The 18,309-nt window shown below is 37.0% G+C and overlaps 1 protein-coding gene across 1 annotated transcript in view; it reads right to left on the bottom strand.

Annotated features, from left to right (window-relative positions):
• The window catches only part of VPS41 (vacuolar protein sorting 41 homolog (S. cerevisiae)), a gene marked incomplete at its 5' end in the record, with an annotated part of 122,226 nt that overhangs the window by 74,254 nt on the left and 29,663 nt on the right, over positions 1-18,309 (bottom strand). Inside the window, one exon of the mRNA XM_014534377.1 lies at positions 8,392-8,466. Coding sequence (XP_014389863.1) covers positions 8,392-8,466 — 75 coding nt within the window. The remainder of the gene's footprint in view (positions 1-8,391; positions 8,467-18,309) is intronic.

The raw sequence follows: 18,309 nt of genomic DNA, 5'->3' as shown, positions 1-18,309 counted from the left end.
TATATATATATATTTCCATATAAAGTGTAAGAAAAGTAGAATAGGAAAAAAATACATTCAAAAGTCCCAAATATTTGCCAAACTAAAGTGAAAGTGAATATTGAGTTGAATTATGCGACTCTGTGACAAAGGTTGAAAAATGAAGCAGACTATTAATTCAAAAGGATAATCTTCCTTCTGCCTATAGCAAGGTAAAGTGATTTTAAGAACAAAAGTTAAGTGATGTTCATTATAGGGAAAAGTATTTGCAATGGAAATAAATGATGTATAAGCCTGGTGAAAAAGACTGAGGTATCAATAAATGAGACGGTAAATACTAGGATTATGAATCTAATAGTGAAAATTAAATTACAAATCCCCGGGGATAAATGTCCCTTTAAAAACTATGAATCCAGCCCTGGCCAGTGTGGTTCAGTTGGCTGGGTGTACTCCCACGCACCTAAAGGCTGCTGGTTCGATTCCCAGTTGGAGCACATGCCTGGGTTGCAGACAGATCCCCTGTGGGGGTGCGTGCAGGAGGCAGCTGATCGATGGTTTACTCTCACATCAATGCTTCTCTCTCTCTCTAAAAATTAATAAAAATGTTTTTTAAAATTATGAATCCATATTGAAAATATAATAGAGTGGTGAGAAGGAATAAACAGAAAAGAGAACAAATCACAGAAGTTCCTGGCAAACAGGCTGACACTCATCACTAAGCTTGAGTACTAGTCAGAAGCAAGAATTCTACTGCCATAGCCAGGGCTCCAGGAGTGCTCGCTGAAGACGGCAAAGATGATTAGACTTTTAGGTCAGTCTCTATTACTACACTTCACTGAATAACATTTTCCTCATTTGTCCTCATCTTCCCCAGCATAAAAAAACAATATAACTTCGTAAGACAAATGTCAGAAACTTTATCAGTACAAGCAGGGTGATCTGTAAAGCCTTCGATGTTTGGTTCATTTCACTTATGTGACAGCCCAAACGAATTGGTCACAAGTTACACTACTAAAACGAATAAAATTCAAAATAGTTCTCATTCATTTCCTCTTTCCCCCTTTATTTACTTTGCCATTTTGTCAGCGAATATCATACTTATCTGTGAAAAGATTCCATTGAATGACAGCCTGGAGAGCTTTTAGGAAGACCTCATTTAAGAATAACAAAAGGTTAAAATAGAGAGGATTCTTTTGAAAACTATATCCCCTACAGCAGCCCCAACAACCTCTTCCAATTTGTCACCAAAATACCTAATGAAGAAAAATAGAAAATTCAGAAAAATGGGCCTTATAGTTAGTCTACTGCAAAGGCCCAGAGGATTTCTCATTAACCACAACACCACAGAGACATATAAGAACCACAGAAGGTCTGAGATGTGTGTTTTCCTGCCTGAAGTAAAGAAAAGCTACCTTCAGGAAACAGTAAGGAAGGTTTCGTATCCTTCTCCACTTTAGCAAGGATTTCAATGTATTTGCCAACCAGAGAATTGGGTGACAGACCATCTGACATAGAGTGACTGTGAGTGAGGTGGCCAGTGTCAGACAACCCTCCCAATCGGTACTTCCCTTATCACAGTCGCTCTCAAACCCCAGCTTCCAAGTAACAACGGGTCAAGAATTAGAACTGTCATTACATTGAGGGAGGTAGCTGACGGGACCCTCACAAGGGAGATTGCTGCTCTTCCTCTTCTCCACCCAGGAAGAGTGTCAGGGAGCAGGGAGGGATGATAACACAGGCTCCCACTTCACTCTGGGGCGGATGCCTTACCTGATTACCTCTGGTCAGAGGCAATGGAGCTCATTAACAGGCCCCCTGCATGGAGCTCAGAAGTGATTCTACAACACCCAAAATGATAACACGCAGGGCCAAGAACCGTCAGACATGAGTCTCTTTGTTAACCCAGGTTTAGAAAGAGCTCTTCTTATTCTGTAATGGATAAACAAGCAACAAAAACACACACCAGGGCTATAAAAAGAATACTGCAGAACAAAATTCCAACAATTTTGAGGGAGAAAACTAGGCTTTAAAAAATGTTTTAATTATAATCAGAAAAGAAAGAAAAACTAGAAAACTCTTTAGCGACTTCAATAATAATAAGAAAAGACCCCCATGTATCCAGAGCAGAAACAGAATGATGTTACTGATGGTGATGATGATGACAAGGATGACAATAGCTAATAATTATCACATGTGCCTTCTACTCCAGGTACTCTTCCAAACGATTTACACATATTAACTCATTTATTCCTCCTAACAACCAATGAGGTAGGCGCTATTATTATTATCTCCATTTTACAGAGATGGAAATAGATTGAGGCACAGAGAGGTATGAATCACTTAGTTGACATCACACAGCTAAAACACAGTGGCAGGTAATCCCGCTCTTAACCATTAGACCATACTGCCTGACACTCTAAGACATATAAGAAGTTGTAAATTAAAAAACTAATTACAGGCAGTCCTCGGGTTACGTCGGACTCGGACTCGACGTATGCTGTTTCATGGTTATGTCGCCATCTCCCATTTATTTATTAAAAAAAAAAAATTCCGTCATTTCAACATATGTACATATGTGCTTTATGTTTTTTATTATTTATTTATTACAAGTAAAGGTCAGGAATTGTTATCTTCCTTTTAATTTTTTTTTTTACTGTTTCACTTCATTACTGCTGTGTATGTGCTCCATGTGAGTGACGTAGGTGCTTATGTACGTGGGTTCCGACTTACAGTGAAAATCATGTTACTTCGCCCCGTAGGAACGGATCTCTGACATAACCCGAGGTCCTACTGTATATATCAGGCTAATATGAAAACAGAGCTGGGAGAGACAAAGATTTTGAGAATAAAAAAAATGCAAAATGAAATAAAACTCTACTCCACAAAGTAAAGTTGATGCTGGAAGAAAAGCAAATCAGCAAAGGGAATAAACAAGTAGAACTCTCCATGACAAAGAAATGAGAGGATAAAAACAATGAGAAAGCTAAGCACATATGTGGTGGGGGGTGGGGGGATGCCACACAATAAGACCAATTTTCTTACAACCTACATCTTAGGAAAGAGAGGAAGCGTGAATAGTGCTTATCCATCCACCTGCTCACCTTGAAAAGTTTAGGTGCAATAATGTGGGAGAGGGAGAGATCAGACGGTAATGGGTTAAGAAATGAATGGTTAGCAATAAAAATGGTTAATCAGTGGCGAGCTCACCATACACCTGACACCTGGAGACATTCCCATGCAGGATTCCCACTGTGCCCACTGCCCAGCTGAGAGAGCGGAGGCACTTGGAGGGCAAAGAACATGCCCAGCATGGCACAGGGGACGGGGGTTGGGCTGCCACACAGGCCGGTGGAACACTGAGCTCTGCTCTGAGTCTCTGCACCACACTGCCTCCAGCCTAAGCATGTGTTATTGAGTTTCTTTGAAGAAATGAAAACTAAGGGAACTGGAGCAATAATCAAAATCAGAACGAAAGTAAACTTTCCTGAAATGAAAACAATACTTCAGAATATGGATCTAAAGAACTTACTGTGTTCCAGACAAAATTAATGAAAACAGACCCAAACAAGACATAAGTTAGCAAACTCCATTACAACGGCCGTTTATTGTCGTTGTTGTTGCTAGTGTTATTAGTCTGAGCTCCAAGGCAGGACAAGAGAATAATTAAAAAGGTTTTGTGAAAGAACAAAGCTAGACTGGCCTCTGACATATCTACAAAAAAGGAAGTCAGACAAAAGGGAGCAACATCCCCAAAATTTTGAGAGAAAATATTTCAACCCAGAACTCTATACTAAATTAATTCTAGTTTATGTATGAAGGAAATATCTGTAACAGATAGTAAATCTTATATGCACTTATCAGAAAGTTACCTAAAAATGTATGTCAGTAAACTGAAACTACACACACACACACACACACACACACACACACACACACACGATATATCTCAAAATTTAGAACTTAATCACAGAGAAGCCATGGAATAAAGACAGAAATGAGCACCAGCTGAATTAAAAGAGAACATTTTAAACAATGGTTAGAATTATGGCTTTAAAACTGAATACAATTATTGAAGATTATCTTTGAAATAGGACATAAGTAATTATCTACTACTAGAGGTCCAGTGCATGAAATTCATGCACGGGTAGGGTCCCTAGGCCAGTGATCAGGGCCAATCAGTGCCTTATTTCCTTCCCCACCGCTCCCTGGTGGTCAGCGCACACCATAGCGAGTGATCAGTCTCCTGGTTGAACTCCCATGGGGACAATTTGCATATTAGGCTTTTATATATAGAGATAGATTCCTAATACACTAAAGAAAGAAAAATCACAACAGCCCTTTAGAGATGCATTCATTTTAGATATCTGGAGTTTATGTAATATCTTTATTTAATCATCACTAATCACTTTATCAGATCACTATACTGCTACTCAATTTTCACAATAATGACTAACTCATGGTAAAGGCTAGCTTACATAAAAAATATGCATGAAATACTTGTTTTCAATTCTACCAATGCTAATAAAATATATGAGGAAAGCATTTTTTAAAATGTATCATAGGTCTACACCAAAATACAGCAGTTTAAAATTTTACTAAAATAGAAAAACAGAGGTGTTTGTCAAAAAGTGTACCCCCTGAGATATGAGGGTCATCTCATTATTCACCAGAAATTTGCTACATCAAATAATAATTGCTCAAAATTTAAAGCCCTAAAAATTCCTAGATGAATTACCTTAATAAAAATTTTTCTCAATTCAAAAACTGAATATTCTCTTTCAATAAATTAGTTCAATTAAATTGATAACAGCCCAGAAGGAATTCATCATCATTCAGAAAACAAAATAAAGATGACCTTTCTTACAAATATATAAATACAAATATGTCTCAATAGTTAGGATAATTCTTCTCAATTTCTGCACATAACAACTCTTCCCTCAATCTCTCCTTGACAGTCTGGTTTATCTCAGAATTTCAGAAGGTACTATAAAATTTGACAGTGCTTTTTGAAAAGCACCTGTGTTCCAATTACAATTTCAAAAGACTCTAAGAAACATTAGGCTTAGGTACATAAAATGCATTCTTGTATGTCAAGAAGACTTCATTTTTCTTTTGGTAACAGATCAAATGGGTATAAATCTTTTATACTGACTACGCTGTTTTTAATTTACTCATCCTAATGGCACATTGCATTTAGATCACGTAAAAATCAAAATTAGATTAGAAAATCTCCTGTCTTCCGTCAGGAATAGGTAAGGTTCTCTAATGATTCTTAATGCACTTTCTTCTTAAACTGTTATTTTAGAAAAGTATCTTAAACACATTGTGCATTAGAATTTTATCATTGCAAACCAACATTAGAAAAGACTTCCATTGACTGGAAAACAAAAAAAGACATTCTTATAAGTGGAAAATCAATCACCACAACCACTAAATGTCACAGCTCAACATCAGCAAGAAGCACTAATAATTGTTAGTTATACACGGCACAAATGATGTATGTCCTCGATTGAGGAAGTGGGTGCCAGGTTTTTAGGAAACTGTACATATATTGATTTTATATTTATTTAATGTGGCCACTGTAAGACACTTTATTCTTCTGATAAGCTATGACTGCTTATCAAAAGATTCTATAATTCAAGGGAAACATTCATAACTTGTGTGAAATGAAAACCACCGGCCCACAGAAATCATGACCACAAAATCCAATTTTGTGGATTTATGGCAGAAAGGCATTAAACTACTGTCTTGCAGGAACTGCAGACTAGTCACTGAAGTCTAAGTGGCATAGCAGTAATGATTAAGGTGACACGTTCCCCTGCCACAGCTGTTAATCAGCTTAATACTAGTTACATTATTGACATTCTTGTAATTACTTTTCCTAAGGCACATTTGTGAAAAATATGTTTTACTTTAATTATGAGCAATGGGAAGCAAGCCCATGTCCAAAAAGAATAAGCATGTTTCTCTTTACTGCACATATACAGTAAGGGGAGTGCTTTTCCAAGCACTTGGAGACTCCAGTGCCAGAGCACGGTTTCCAGGTGACCACATCAGCACGTACCTTGCCATCCTCGGAACACACGCCCAGGTGTTCTCCACTTTCATCCAGGCTAATCTGATTTATCTTCACAGGACTCTATTTAAGAAACAAAACGTAAATCTTTAGGAAAGTATCCAATATAATAAAAGACTAATATGCAAATCGACCAAACGGCAGAATAACTAGTCGCTATGACACGTACTGACCACCAGGGGGGCAGACGCTCAATGCAGGAGCTGCCCCCTGGTGGTCAGTGTGCTCCCACAGGGGAAGCACAGCTAAGCAGGAAGTGGGGCTCACGGCTGGCGAGCGCAGCAGCAGTGGCAGGAGCCTCTCCCACCTCTGCGGCAGTGCTAAGGATGTCCGACTGCTGGAAGCGGGTCTAAGCCGTCAGTCAGACATCCCCCGAGGACTCCTGGATTGTGAGAGGGCGCAGGCCAGGCTTAGGGACCCCCCCCCCACAAATGCTCGAATTTTGTGCACCTGGCCTCTAGTATATTAATAATCAAATGCCTTGGATCTTTGTAAAATTAAATAATACAAATTGTCTGTTAGTTTAGATGCATGAACCAAAAACATATTTTAATTTTGCCAATGAAAAGGGCAAAATACAGCTTTGTTTCCAGACATGTAAAATGCCCAGAAACCTAAGATTTCCCCAAACTGTCTATTTCACACACTTTAAGTTCCTAAAATGTTATTTTTATTACATGCTATATGCCTTTTTATTTGTTCTGTTCTGTTTATTCCACACTCCCAAAATGCTTTCCCAACCAAATCCATTAAAAGGACAAAAGAAAAAACAAAATAAAAATCATAATGTAAAAAAAAATATTAGTTGTTTTACTTTGGTTCACTAATCAATCTATTCTTCTCTTATAAATTACTAAATCAATTTTTATTTATACTTTATGCTTAGTACTTCCTGGGGGAAATTCACAGGGTCTAGTTGATATTAACAAACTTTGTTATCTCCCATTCTTTTGAGTAATCTCAAATTTAAAAATCTGTGAAGATATGAATCAGGCTTTCTACATTAGATGTATTTTCCCAGGTATAAATACACAACTGTACTTTTAATATTTTTCATAGCCTTCCAGTTCTCTATGTAGACAATTGTTTAATTACTAAAACATTCATGCAGGTGGATATTCTAATAGAAGTAAAAATCAGCAAATGTTGACAACATTAAAATATGACAAGCTCTTCTTTTTTTTCTTCTTAAATAATGGCAATTCCCAACTATCTACACAAAGCATGACAGGAACAAACTTACCCTGAAAAGTAAGTCATCAATGATTATAACATGAGCTTGCAAATTAGTGTTCTTTTTAGTATCTACATCCCAGATACTTTTAAATATCTATTTCCTAATAGTTTGACTTCTTAATAATAAATGGAAATACACAAAACTGAAACTGGATCCTTCTCCAATGGAAAATATTTCAGAGCTAGTAAGTGAAGGTGAGGGCAAAAACCAAGATTCTCAGCCCTCAAAAGTCCATTTATTGACTGGCTGATGTGAGAGAGATTCCTGTGGTACAGGCTAAAACAACTGGCCACAGAATCTTTTCTCATCTTGATCCCTATATCACCACACAAGCTCTCTTCTTAAGTTCCCAGAATGTTAGAAGAGGAAAGGACCTTGAAGAGAGATATTTAATACATTTTACAGGAGAATAAACTGAAAGCCATGGATAAGAATCACAACAGAAAAGTGTCAGAGCCAGGGCTCCGGCCTTCAGAGCCATGAAGAGGTGTCCTGCAAAGGGAACGCTGTGATGGGCACAGCAAAACAAAAGCTGAACAGGGAAAGCACTGAGGCCAGCATGTCCGCACTTCTGGCTGAGAAGTCCCACTACTCAGCTTCTGCACTCTGGTTAATGCTTTCCACAATAAAAACCTTCTGTTAACAGTTTTCTTATTCTGATCTTTCTTTAGCAAATGACATTTTAATACCCATTTTGGCTATAACCTACATCAAACTATAATTTAATATGTATGTGGAGCCTGATCTATGTACCTGTCCTATCCAATACAGTACTATCCACATGACTATTTATATAGGAAGTTAAATTAATTAAAATTAAACATAATTAAGAATTTAGTTCCTCATTTGCACTAATACATGCCAAGTGCTCAACAGCCACTGGACTAGAGCTATCATGTAGCAAGCGCACATCACGGAAGGTATGCATTACTGCAGAGTGTCCTATTAGGCAGCACAGTTCCAGGCCTACGAAACTCAGCCCCAATGCTGAACACAATCCTTTTTCTTCTTTTTTTAAAAAAATATGTCTTTACTGATTTCAGAGAGGAAGGGAGAGGGAGAAAATCACTGATCGGCTGCCTCTGCTGGGGATCAAGACCTTGCCATCCTCGGAACACACGCCCAGGTGTTCTCCACTTTCATCCAGGCTAATCTGATTTATCTTCACAGGACTCTATTTAAGAAACAAAACGTAAATCTTTAGGAAAGTATCCAATATAATAAAAGACTAATATGCAAATCGACCAAACGGCAGAATAACTAGTCGCTATGACACGTACTGACCACCAGGGGGGCAGACGCTCAATGCAGGAGCTGCCCCCTGGTGGTCAGTGCGCTCCCACAGGGGAAGCACAGCTCAGCAGGAAGTGGGGCTCACGGCTGGCGAGCGCAGCAGCAGTGGCAGGAGCCTCTCCCACCTCTGCGGCAGTGCTAAGGATGTCCGACTGCTGGGAGCGGGTCTAAGCCGTCAGTCAGACATCCCCCGAGGACTCCTGGATTGTGAGAGGGCGCAGGCCAGGCTTAGGAACCCCCCCCCTCAAATGCTCGAATTTTGTGCACCTGGCCTCTAGTATATTAATAATCAAATGCCTTGGATCTTTGTAAAATTAAATAATACAAATTGTCTGTTAGTTTAGATGCATGAACCAAAAACATATTTTAATTTTGCCAATGAAAAGGGCAAAATACAGCTTTGTTTCCAGACATGTAAAATGCCCAGAAACCTAAGATTTCCCCAAACTGTCTATTTCACACACTTTAAGTCCCTAAAATGTTATTTTTATTACATGCTATATGCCTTTTTATTTGTTCTGTTCTGTTTATTCCACACTCCCAAAATGCTTTCCCAACCAAATCCATTAAAAGGACAAAAGAAAAAACAAAATAAAAATCATAATGTAAAAAAAAATATTAGTTGTTTTACTTTGGTTCACTAATCAATCTATTCTTCTCTTATAAATTACTAAATCAATTTTTATTTATACTTTATGCTTAGTACTTCCTGGGGGAAATTCACAGGGTCTAGTTGATATTAACAAACTTTGTTATCTCCCATTCTTTTGAGTAATCTCAAATTTAAAAATCTGTGAAGATATGAATCAGGCTTTCTACATTAGATGTATTTTCCCAGGTATAAATACACAACTGTACTTTTAATATTTTTCATAGCCTTCCAGTTCTCTATGTAGACAATTGTTTAATTACTAAAACATTCATGCAGGTGGATATTCTAATAGAAGTAAAAATCAGCAAATGTTGACAACATTAAAATATGACAAGCTCTTCTTTTTTTTCTTCTTAAATAATGGCAATTCCCAACTATCTACACAAAGCATGACAGGAACAAACTTACCCTGAAAAGTAAGTCATCAATGATTATAACATGAGCTTGCAAATTAGTGTTCTTTTTAGTATCTACATCCCAGATACTTTTAAATATCTATTTCCTAATAGTTTGACTTCTTAATAATAAATGGAAATACACAAAACTGAAACTGGATCCTTCTCCAATGGAAAATATTTCAGAGCTAGTAAGTGAAGGGGAGGGCAAAAACCAAGATTCTCAGCCCTCAAAAGTCCATTTATTGACTGGCTGATGTGAGAGAGATTCCTGTGGTACAGGCTAAAACAACTGGCCACAGAATCTTTTCTCATCTTGATCCCTATATCACCACACAAGCTCTCTTCTTAAGTTCCCAGAATGTTAGAAGAGGAAAGGACCTTGAAGAGAGATATTTAATACATTTTACAGGAGAATAAACTGAAAGCCATGGATAAGAATCACAACAGAAAAGTGTCAGAGCCAGGGCTCCGGCCTTCAGAGCCATGAAGAGGTGTCCTGCAAAGGGAACGCTGTGATGGGCACAGCAAAACAAAAGCTGAACAGGGAAAGCACTGAGGCCAGCATGTCCGCACTTCTGGCTGAGAAGTCCCACTACTCAGCTTCTGCACTCTGGTTAATGCTTTCCACAATAAAAACCTTCTGTTAACAGTTTTCTTATTCTGATCTTTCTTTAGCAAATGACATTTTAATACCCATTTTGGCTATAACCTACATCAAACTATAATTTAATATGTATGTGGAGCCTGATCTATGTACCTGTCCTATCCAATACAGTACTATCCACATGACTATTTATATAGGAAGTTAAATTAATTAAAATTAAACATAATTAAGAATTTAGTTCCTCAGCACCACTAATACATGCCAAGTGCTCAACAGCCACTGGACTAGAGCTATCATGTAGCAAGCACACATCACGGAAGGTATGCATTACAGAGTGTCCAAGGGAGAGGGAGAAAATCACTGATCGGCTGCCTCTGCACGCCCTCTACTGGGGATCAAGCCAGCAACCCAGGCATGTGCCCTTGACTGGAATTGAACCCAGGACCCTTCAGTCTGCAGGCCGACGCTCCATCCACTGAGCCAAACCAACTAGGGTTGCATGCAATCCTTCTTTACAAGGCCCTTCTTCACTACCACTGACATTCAGAAGTACATTTTCTTCTCACATACACAAAATTTACATAATTTGTTCTTAAACTGGTACTTTTGAAAAGCTCATGGTCTGAGCTAATATTCTCTGAATCACAACTTATCATTGCCAAAGACCTGGCAGACACAGTAGCTGATCCTCACAACCTCAGGGGAAAGCAGTCAGCACTGACAGATGGTTATCTCTGCCTCACAACCAGGAAAATGAGGCCTCAAGAGTTATGTGCCCTGTCTGGAACCTAGTGATGTTACTCAGTGTCTAAGCCACCCAGTGGTACTAGCATTCTACACACAAAGAAGGCAAACTTCATCACAACCTCTTTCTTTCTGAGTGGAATCCGTTTGTACCACCATATAAGCAATATTAGGGAGGGAAATCATACCTTCAAAGTGTTAGAATCCTCTTTCCCTTACATCCCTATTAGCGACTGAAGTTTTTCTTTTCTTTTTTTTCTACCAAAGATCAATATTCATTGATTTATTTTTCTGACTACTAAGAAACTTAAACACTTTTCGTAAGTCTTTTGGCCAATTAATTTGCTCTTCTGTAAACTCTTTGTTCACATTTCTTACCTATTTTTATTTTTTTTAATCCTCACCAGAGGATATTTTTCCATTGATTTTTATTTTAATTTTTTTTTAAAATATATTTTATTGATTACAGAGAATATTTTATTGATTTTTACAGAGAAGAAGGGAGAGGGATAGTTAGAAACACTGATGAGAGAGAAACATCGATCAGCTGCCTCCTGCACACCCCCTACTGGGGATGTGACTGAACCAAGGTACATGCCCTTGACGGGAATCGAACCTGGGACCCTTCAGTCCACAGGCTGACGCTCTATCCACTGAGCCAAATGGTTAGGGCTCCATTGATTTTTAGAGAGAGTGGAAGAGAGAGGGAAAGACAGAGGGAAATATCATGTGAGAGAAACACATCGATTGGTTGCCTCCTCCGTGCACCCTTACCAGGGCTGGGGTCAGGGAGGAGCCTGCAACCGCAGTACAAGCCCCTGACCGGAAATGAACCCGGGACCCTTCGGTCCACAGGCTGACGCTCTATCCACTGAACCAAACCGGCTAGGGCTTTTACCCATTTTTCTATTACATGTCTGTTGTTTTCTTGTCAATTTCCTTTTTTGTTTTTAGGGTATGAGGTCTTGGCACAGTTTTGCACCCAGACATTGTATACCTGGTCTATTATATATTTTTTTTTGCAAAATGGTTATTGCTTTATTTCTAACATTTAAGTCTTTAATATTTACAGATTCATTTTATTTTCTTCCAAATGAATATCTAGTTGGGCTAGCCCCATTTATTAATTCATCCTTCTCATTCTACAGAAAACTATGTTTATTATATAATAAATGTTTATATTCACTTAAATAACCTTCTGGGTTTTCAACTGTGATCTCTTTGTCCACTGCTATATCAATTCAACATTGATCTAATTATATAGGATAAATATAGTATGTTCTGATATTTGGTAGCGGCAAGATCCAGTCATAACTCCACACTTTACTTGGCTTTTTTCAAGAAATTTTATTCTTCCAAATAAATTGCAAATTGAAATATCCCCCATATTACTAAACATAATGGTCATTATTCAATCCTAACTTACGTTTCCTAATAGAAGCATGTAACACTTCTGACAACTCTCTCCTCTTTGCTTCCAGATAACTATACTTATTTTTCTTTTACTTTTCTAGTTGGTCCTTCTCAGTCTCTTTGGGTGGATATTCCTGATCCCTCTTTTTTTCCTTCCTCTCTTAAAAAAAATTTTCCCTTGGCCCCATGGGGGACCTCCCCTGCCACCAGGGCCCTGCCCCCCATTTCTGATCTATTGATCTTTGTATTTCATGGTTTGGTCCTTCCACCTTTTCTCTTTTGCATCAACACTGGTTCCCTTGGTATTTTCTTTCAGGTCATGAAATGACTCCTAAATTTCTATCTCCAGAATGGACCGCTCCCTATTTCAGACCAACATACAGAACTGTCTACTTTATATATGTACTTGGATGCCTAATAGGCATCTCAATCAAAACATATCCAAAACCAACATCCTGATATTCCATCATAAAAGAGCCTGTCTTTATGGTATCCCTATCTCAGTTAAAGACTAATACATTCTTCTAGTTGCTCAGAGCCAGTAAACTATTATTTATACTTATGTGTTTTACTTTATCCTATTTACTGTCAAACTCACTAACTAGAATATTAACTTCAAAAGAGATAGTTAAAAGAATAAAAAATCCAATCATACACAATTCTTCCAGAGAACAGATTAAAAGGAAATGCTCCCCAACTCATGTTACCAGGCCAGTGTAACCTGACCATAACAAAACTCAACAAAGTTATTAAGAGAAAGAAAAAGTACAAGTAAATCTCTCATGAACAGGAATAGAAAAAGCTTAAAGAAAATACTAATGAAGTCAGCATATATAGAAAAGCCATGTTTATTCCAGAAATACAAGGCTTATGTAACATAGGGAAATTAATCAATATATTATAATTTTCTGCATTAATAAAAGAAATGAGGAATACTGAAAGATCATCTCAAAAGATGGAAAAAGTGTTGATGAAATTTGAGAACTCATGAACCTGCACACAGGTGTGGTGATTATGGTGGGGGAGAGTAGAAGAGGGAATAAAGGGGATAAATGCTGATGGAAAAAGAAAATACAAAATAAATTTTAAAAAAAGGAAAAAAAATGCCACACCCATTCATAGTAAAAACTCTTAGCACACTAGGAGAAAAATTCCTCAATCTCACTTAATGGTGAAATGCTGATAGCTTTCCCTTTGATAGATTTACAACATTGATTCTTCTAATCCATATCCATGAAGCATTTCTCCATTTATTAAGGCCTTCTTTAGTGACTTTGAATGAAGTTTTATACTTTTCCCCTTAGAAGTCTTGCACTTTTTACTCTGGGAATAGCAATGATAGTGAGCATCCCTTTCTCATTTCTGATATGTATGATCCCATTTACACAACATATAAAAAATGGACAAAACTACAATACAGTGTACAGTAGGTGCACATAGATGGTATAAAATGAAAAAGAAAAGCTAGGCAGTTGTTACTATACAGGTGAGTACAGTGGGACCCTCTAAGGCAGTGGTTCTCAACCTGTGGGTCGCGACCCCTTTGGGGGTTGAACGACCCTTGCACAGGGGTCGCCTAAGACCATTGGAAAACACATATATAATTACATATTGTTTTTGTGATTAATCACTATGCTTTAATTATGTTCAATTTGTAACAATGAAAATACATCCTGCATATCAGATATTTACATGACGATTCATAACAGTAGCAAAATTACAGTTATGAAGTAGCAACAAAAATAATTTTATAGTTGGGGGTCACCACAACATGAGGAACTGTATTAAAGGGTCGTGGCATTAGGAAGGTTGAGAACCACTGCTCTAAGGGAACTGTGAGCAGAAGGGTCACATGGTCTACTCTTAACAGAGTGGTCGCTATATGATTGTTTGCTTTTTAACTGTTTCACTGTACATTTTATATACTTTCTAAAGTTATAGTTCATAATAAAAATAAACACTGAAAATTTTTAAATAAAAAAAGAAAATTTGCCCATGAAAATGTCTGGGGTCAAGAACTTCAATGAGTTATTTCTTAGATTATGTTTTTCCCCATAATTGTCAAGCTACTCAAATGCTCTAATTCTATAATGGTCATTTATTTCTATTTTCTCAGAAAACAGTGCATTTCAAATTTTTAGTGATGAAAATATATTTTTTTTATTTTTTGTTCATTTAATATTTTAACAGTATTAGTAGTAATAGTAAGAAGTCATACTAATAAGTTAATATTTAATATATGATTATTATGCATCAGGCTTCATTCTAAGAGTTTTATATTATTTAATCTTCACAGGAATTCTGTGGTAGGTAACATTAATTTTTTATTTCATATTTACAAATATGAAAATATATACATAGCAGTACCTTACAGATAGGTATACAAATATTTTATTTCCTTTTTTCTTTGATTGCCTTTACCAAGTGTTTAACAGCTGTAGAGGCCTTTTTATAGAAGCCAGACTTCATCAATAAATTTGCTCTATTTTTAATATTTTCTCTTAATTTCTATTCTCAATCAATATTAATTTTCCTTTTTTGTCTTAGAACAGTGTTGCTGATCTTACTCTAATTTCCTTACATTAATATATTGCTTTTTAATTATAACTGCTCACTTGTTAATCATAAAATAATGATTTGCATTTTCCTTTGAGTATACCACTGGCCATAAACTAGAAGCCAGAAAATAATGTGAAATGCAATAAACTATTTCCTCTTCGAGAAAAGTAACATTTTATTTTGTTTTATTTCATTTCTAAGGACAATGACAGTGTTATTTGCTTATTTATCTAGTTATTAATAAACTCTAGTGTCACTACAATAACATTCAGAGAATGTGTATATCTATTTTTAGAAATTTACTGATTTGTCTTTGAAACTTAAGATACATCCTTTCATATTCTCTATTTGACTTCAAAATAAATATATTTTAATCATGTTATTTGTATTATTTCATTTCTATATATCATTTTTTTCTTCATGATCTCTCAAAAACTGGAAGAAACTGTTTCAAAATCTTCCCAATAGCAATTTTGTCCATTTTTTCTACAATGTTAGTCAAATAAGCGTTGGCTGGATATTACATGCCCTATAATTTGACACATCAAAGAATATAACTGTTATATTTTCCCTTTAATTTGTAAATTTAATCAATATATCTTCTGCTAGTTAATGCTCTTTGCCTTTAACCCTACTTTGTCTCACATTTTTATTGCCAGCATGTTTAGTTTTAATTTGGCTTTTATAGTATATTTTTGCTCATATCTTTATTTTTTATTTCCATAATCTTGTGAGATACCTGACCTTCAAAGCTGAGGCAATTTTTCTTTTAGTAACAAACTATATATAGCTTAGTTGCTACATTATTTTATACTTTTTAGAATAATGTTTTCCCATTTCACTCTTATTCTTTTGCTATATTACTCAAATTGTTTTCTCTTATCTATCTAGAAAAATTTTAGAGTAGTTCATTCTATTTTCATCTTATTAGTGATAAGCTGAATGTGTCTCTCCCAAAATCAACACAATTGCATCTAGAAGATGAGGTATTTAGCACATGTTCATTTACTACCTCCTTCCCTTACCTATTTTAAAGTGAAAGTACAAATATTTTATATTTCTTGGGCCACTTCAAGTAGAAGTGAATAGAAAAGCTAGTTAGTACATAGGTAAAAACTGCAATCCTAAACTATAAGTTCTAGGCATAAATCCAGAGAAAGACAGTTTCACTACTGGGGTGTCCATCATTTTAATACTGATTCATGACAGGTTATTATAGATTAGGGGTACTTATCCCTCTTCATGTACATTGTAAACAACTTTGCAGCTTACTGTACATTTTAAATTTTTCTTTAGTTTTGAAAGAAATTTGGATATTTTACTCACAAATAAACAGTCAACTCACAAAAGAAACAGTATAAATTGTAGGTAAAGGAGAACAAGAGTCAACCTCTGTAATAACAAATACGTGAAAACTAAAACAGCCAGATATTTTATCCACAGAATTGGGAAATATTTTCTTTAAAAAAATTTTTTTTGAGAAGGGGAGAGAGAGAGAGAGAGAGAGAGAGATCAATTTGTTGTTCCATTTATGCATTCATTGGCTGATGCTTTTATGTGCCCTGACTGGGGATCAAACCTGCAACCTCAGCATACCAGGACTACACTCTAACCAACAGGCCAGGGTAGAATCAGAAGAGATTGTTTAAATAGCTAGTTTTGGCAAGGAACCACAAAAATAGATACACTTCTTACACTGCTGATGGGCACTCAAATTTGGAGAAACTTTCTAAAAGCTTATTTGGCAAGGCATATCAAAATTCTTTAAAATATGCCTTGCCTATTATACCCAAGGAGAAGATTACTGTGCAAAGATGCTTTTCACAGCAGGTTTCTTTTGTAAGACACCGAGACATGGAAATTATCTTAATTTCTAAAAGCAAGGAATCTAAATGATAACAATTAAAAGCATAAACCCACAAAATAGTGGGGTTTTTTTTTAAGTTTTATGTAGGAAAAAATTTGACCTTGCCCAAACAGAATTTTTAAAATTTAAAAATGTACAAAAGGCCTTTGCCCTTCTGGCTTCTGGAAGATAATGTGTCACACCACCTTGCATGCTAGAGATGTCTTTGATAATGGCAGGAGCCAGTCACACCTGATAGTCTTAAGGGGGTTGGGGGGCGGGGGAGCTGGCCATGGGAGAAAGACGAGTCTGTGATTTAGGGTGGAGTCAACCTAAAAGCTGACATCAACCATGTGGACAAACCATCAACCAGTTATGCCTACATAAGAGAGCCCCAATAAAAACCCGGGACACCGAGGTGAGCCTCCCTGGTAGGCATGCGTCTATGCCAGGAAGGTAACATGTGCTTTGTACAATGGAAACGTCACTTTTACAATCATCCCAGGCTCTGCCCAATGCATCTCTTTCTGTGATTGATTTTTTTGACTTGTATCATTTCCCTGTAAATAAACTATAATCATGAACACAGGGCTGGGCAAAAGAAGGAAGATTACCAGCCATCGTTACCCAAAAGATAAATTATAAGTAAGGATACAAAATAAGAACACCAATAATAAGATGACAAATAATTCAAATAAATAATACAATAATTAGTAAATAAATAATAAAATAAGAATAAACTCTGTGTTTCACATACTCACAACTATAAACCTACTTTTGGCATACCCTATATAATAGCTGTCAGTGAGTCCCCATGAGCCCGTTAGCTAATCATCAAACATGGGGGCAGATTTGGGAACCCCCAGAACTTGCAGCTGGTGTCATAAGTCTTTAACAGGCTTTGCAGTCTGGAGAACGATGCCCTCAAATCTCATAATTTGGTTAGCTCTGTGTAAGTACAATCCAATGTTTATAAATAATATTACATTTACAGGTATTTACATACTAGCGGCCCAGTGCACAAATTCATGCACAGGTGGGGCCCCTCGGCCTGGCCGGCAATCAGGGCCAATTGGGGCTGCGGGAGGTTGGCTGGGGGGAGGGGCCACGAGAGGTTGGCCGGCTGGGGGAAGAGGCCACAGGAGGTTGGCCAGCTGGGCCAATTGGGGCCATCCGGGCCAGCTGGCTGGGGGAGGGACCACGGGAGGTTGGCCAGCCGCGGGAGGTTGGCTGTGGGAGCGCACTGACCACCAGGGGGCAGCTCCTGCATTGAGCATCTACCCCCTGGTGGTCAGTGCGCATAATAGTGACCAGTCGTTCAGGCACTTAGGCTTTTATATCTATCTATCTATCTATCTATCTATCTATCTATCTATATAGATATAGATATAGATATAGATATAGATATAGATATAGATATAGATATAGATATAGATAGATATATATATTGGTGTGCTTTGATTGTGTGACGGTGAATTTCCTACCACTAGAGCAGCAGTTCTGAACCT

The sequence above is a fragment of the Myotis brandtii genome, unplaced genomic scaffold (genome assembly GCF_000412655.1).
Source record: "Myotis brandtii unplaced genomic scaffold, ASM41265v1 scaffold1298, whole genome shotgun sequence".
Classification (NCBI taxonomy): domain Eukaryota; kingdom Metazoa; phylum Chordata; class Mammalia; order Chiroptera; family Vespertilionidae; genus Myotis; species Myotis brandtii.
This window is presented reverse-complemented; position numbering and strand designations above follow the sequence as displayed.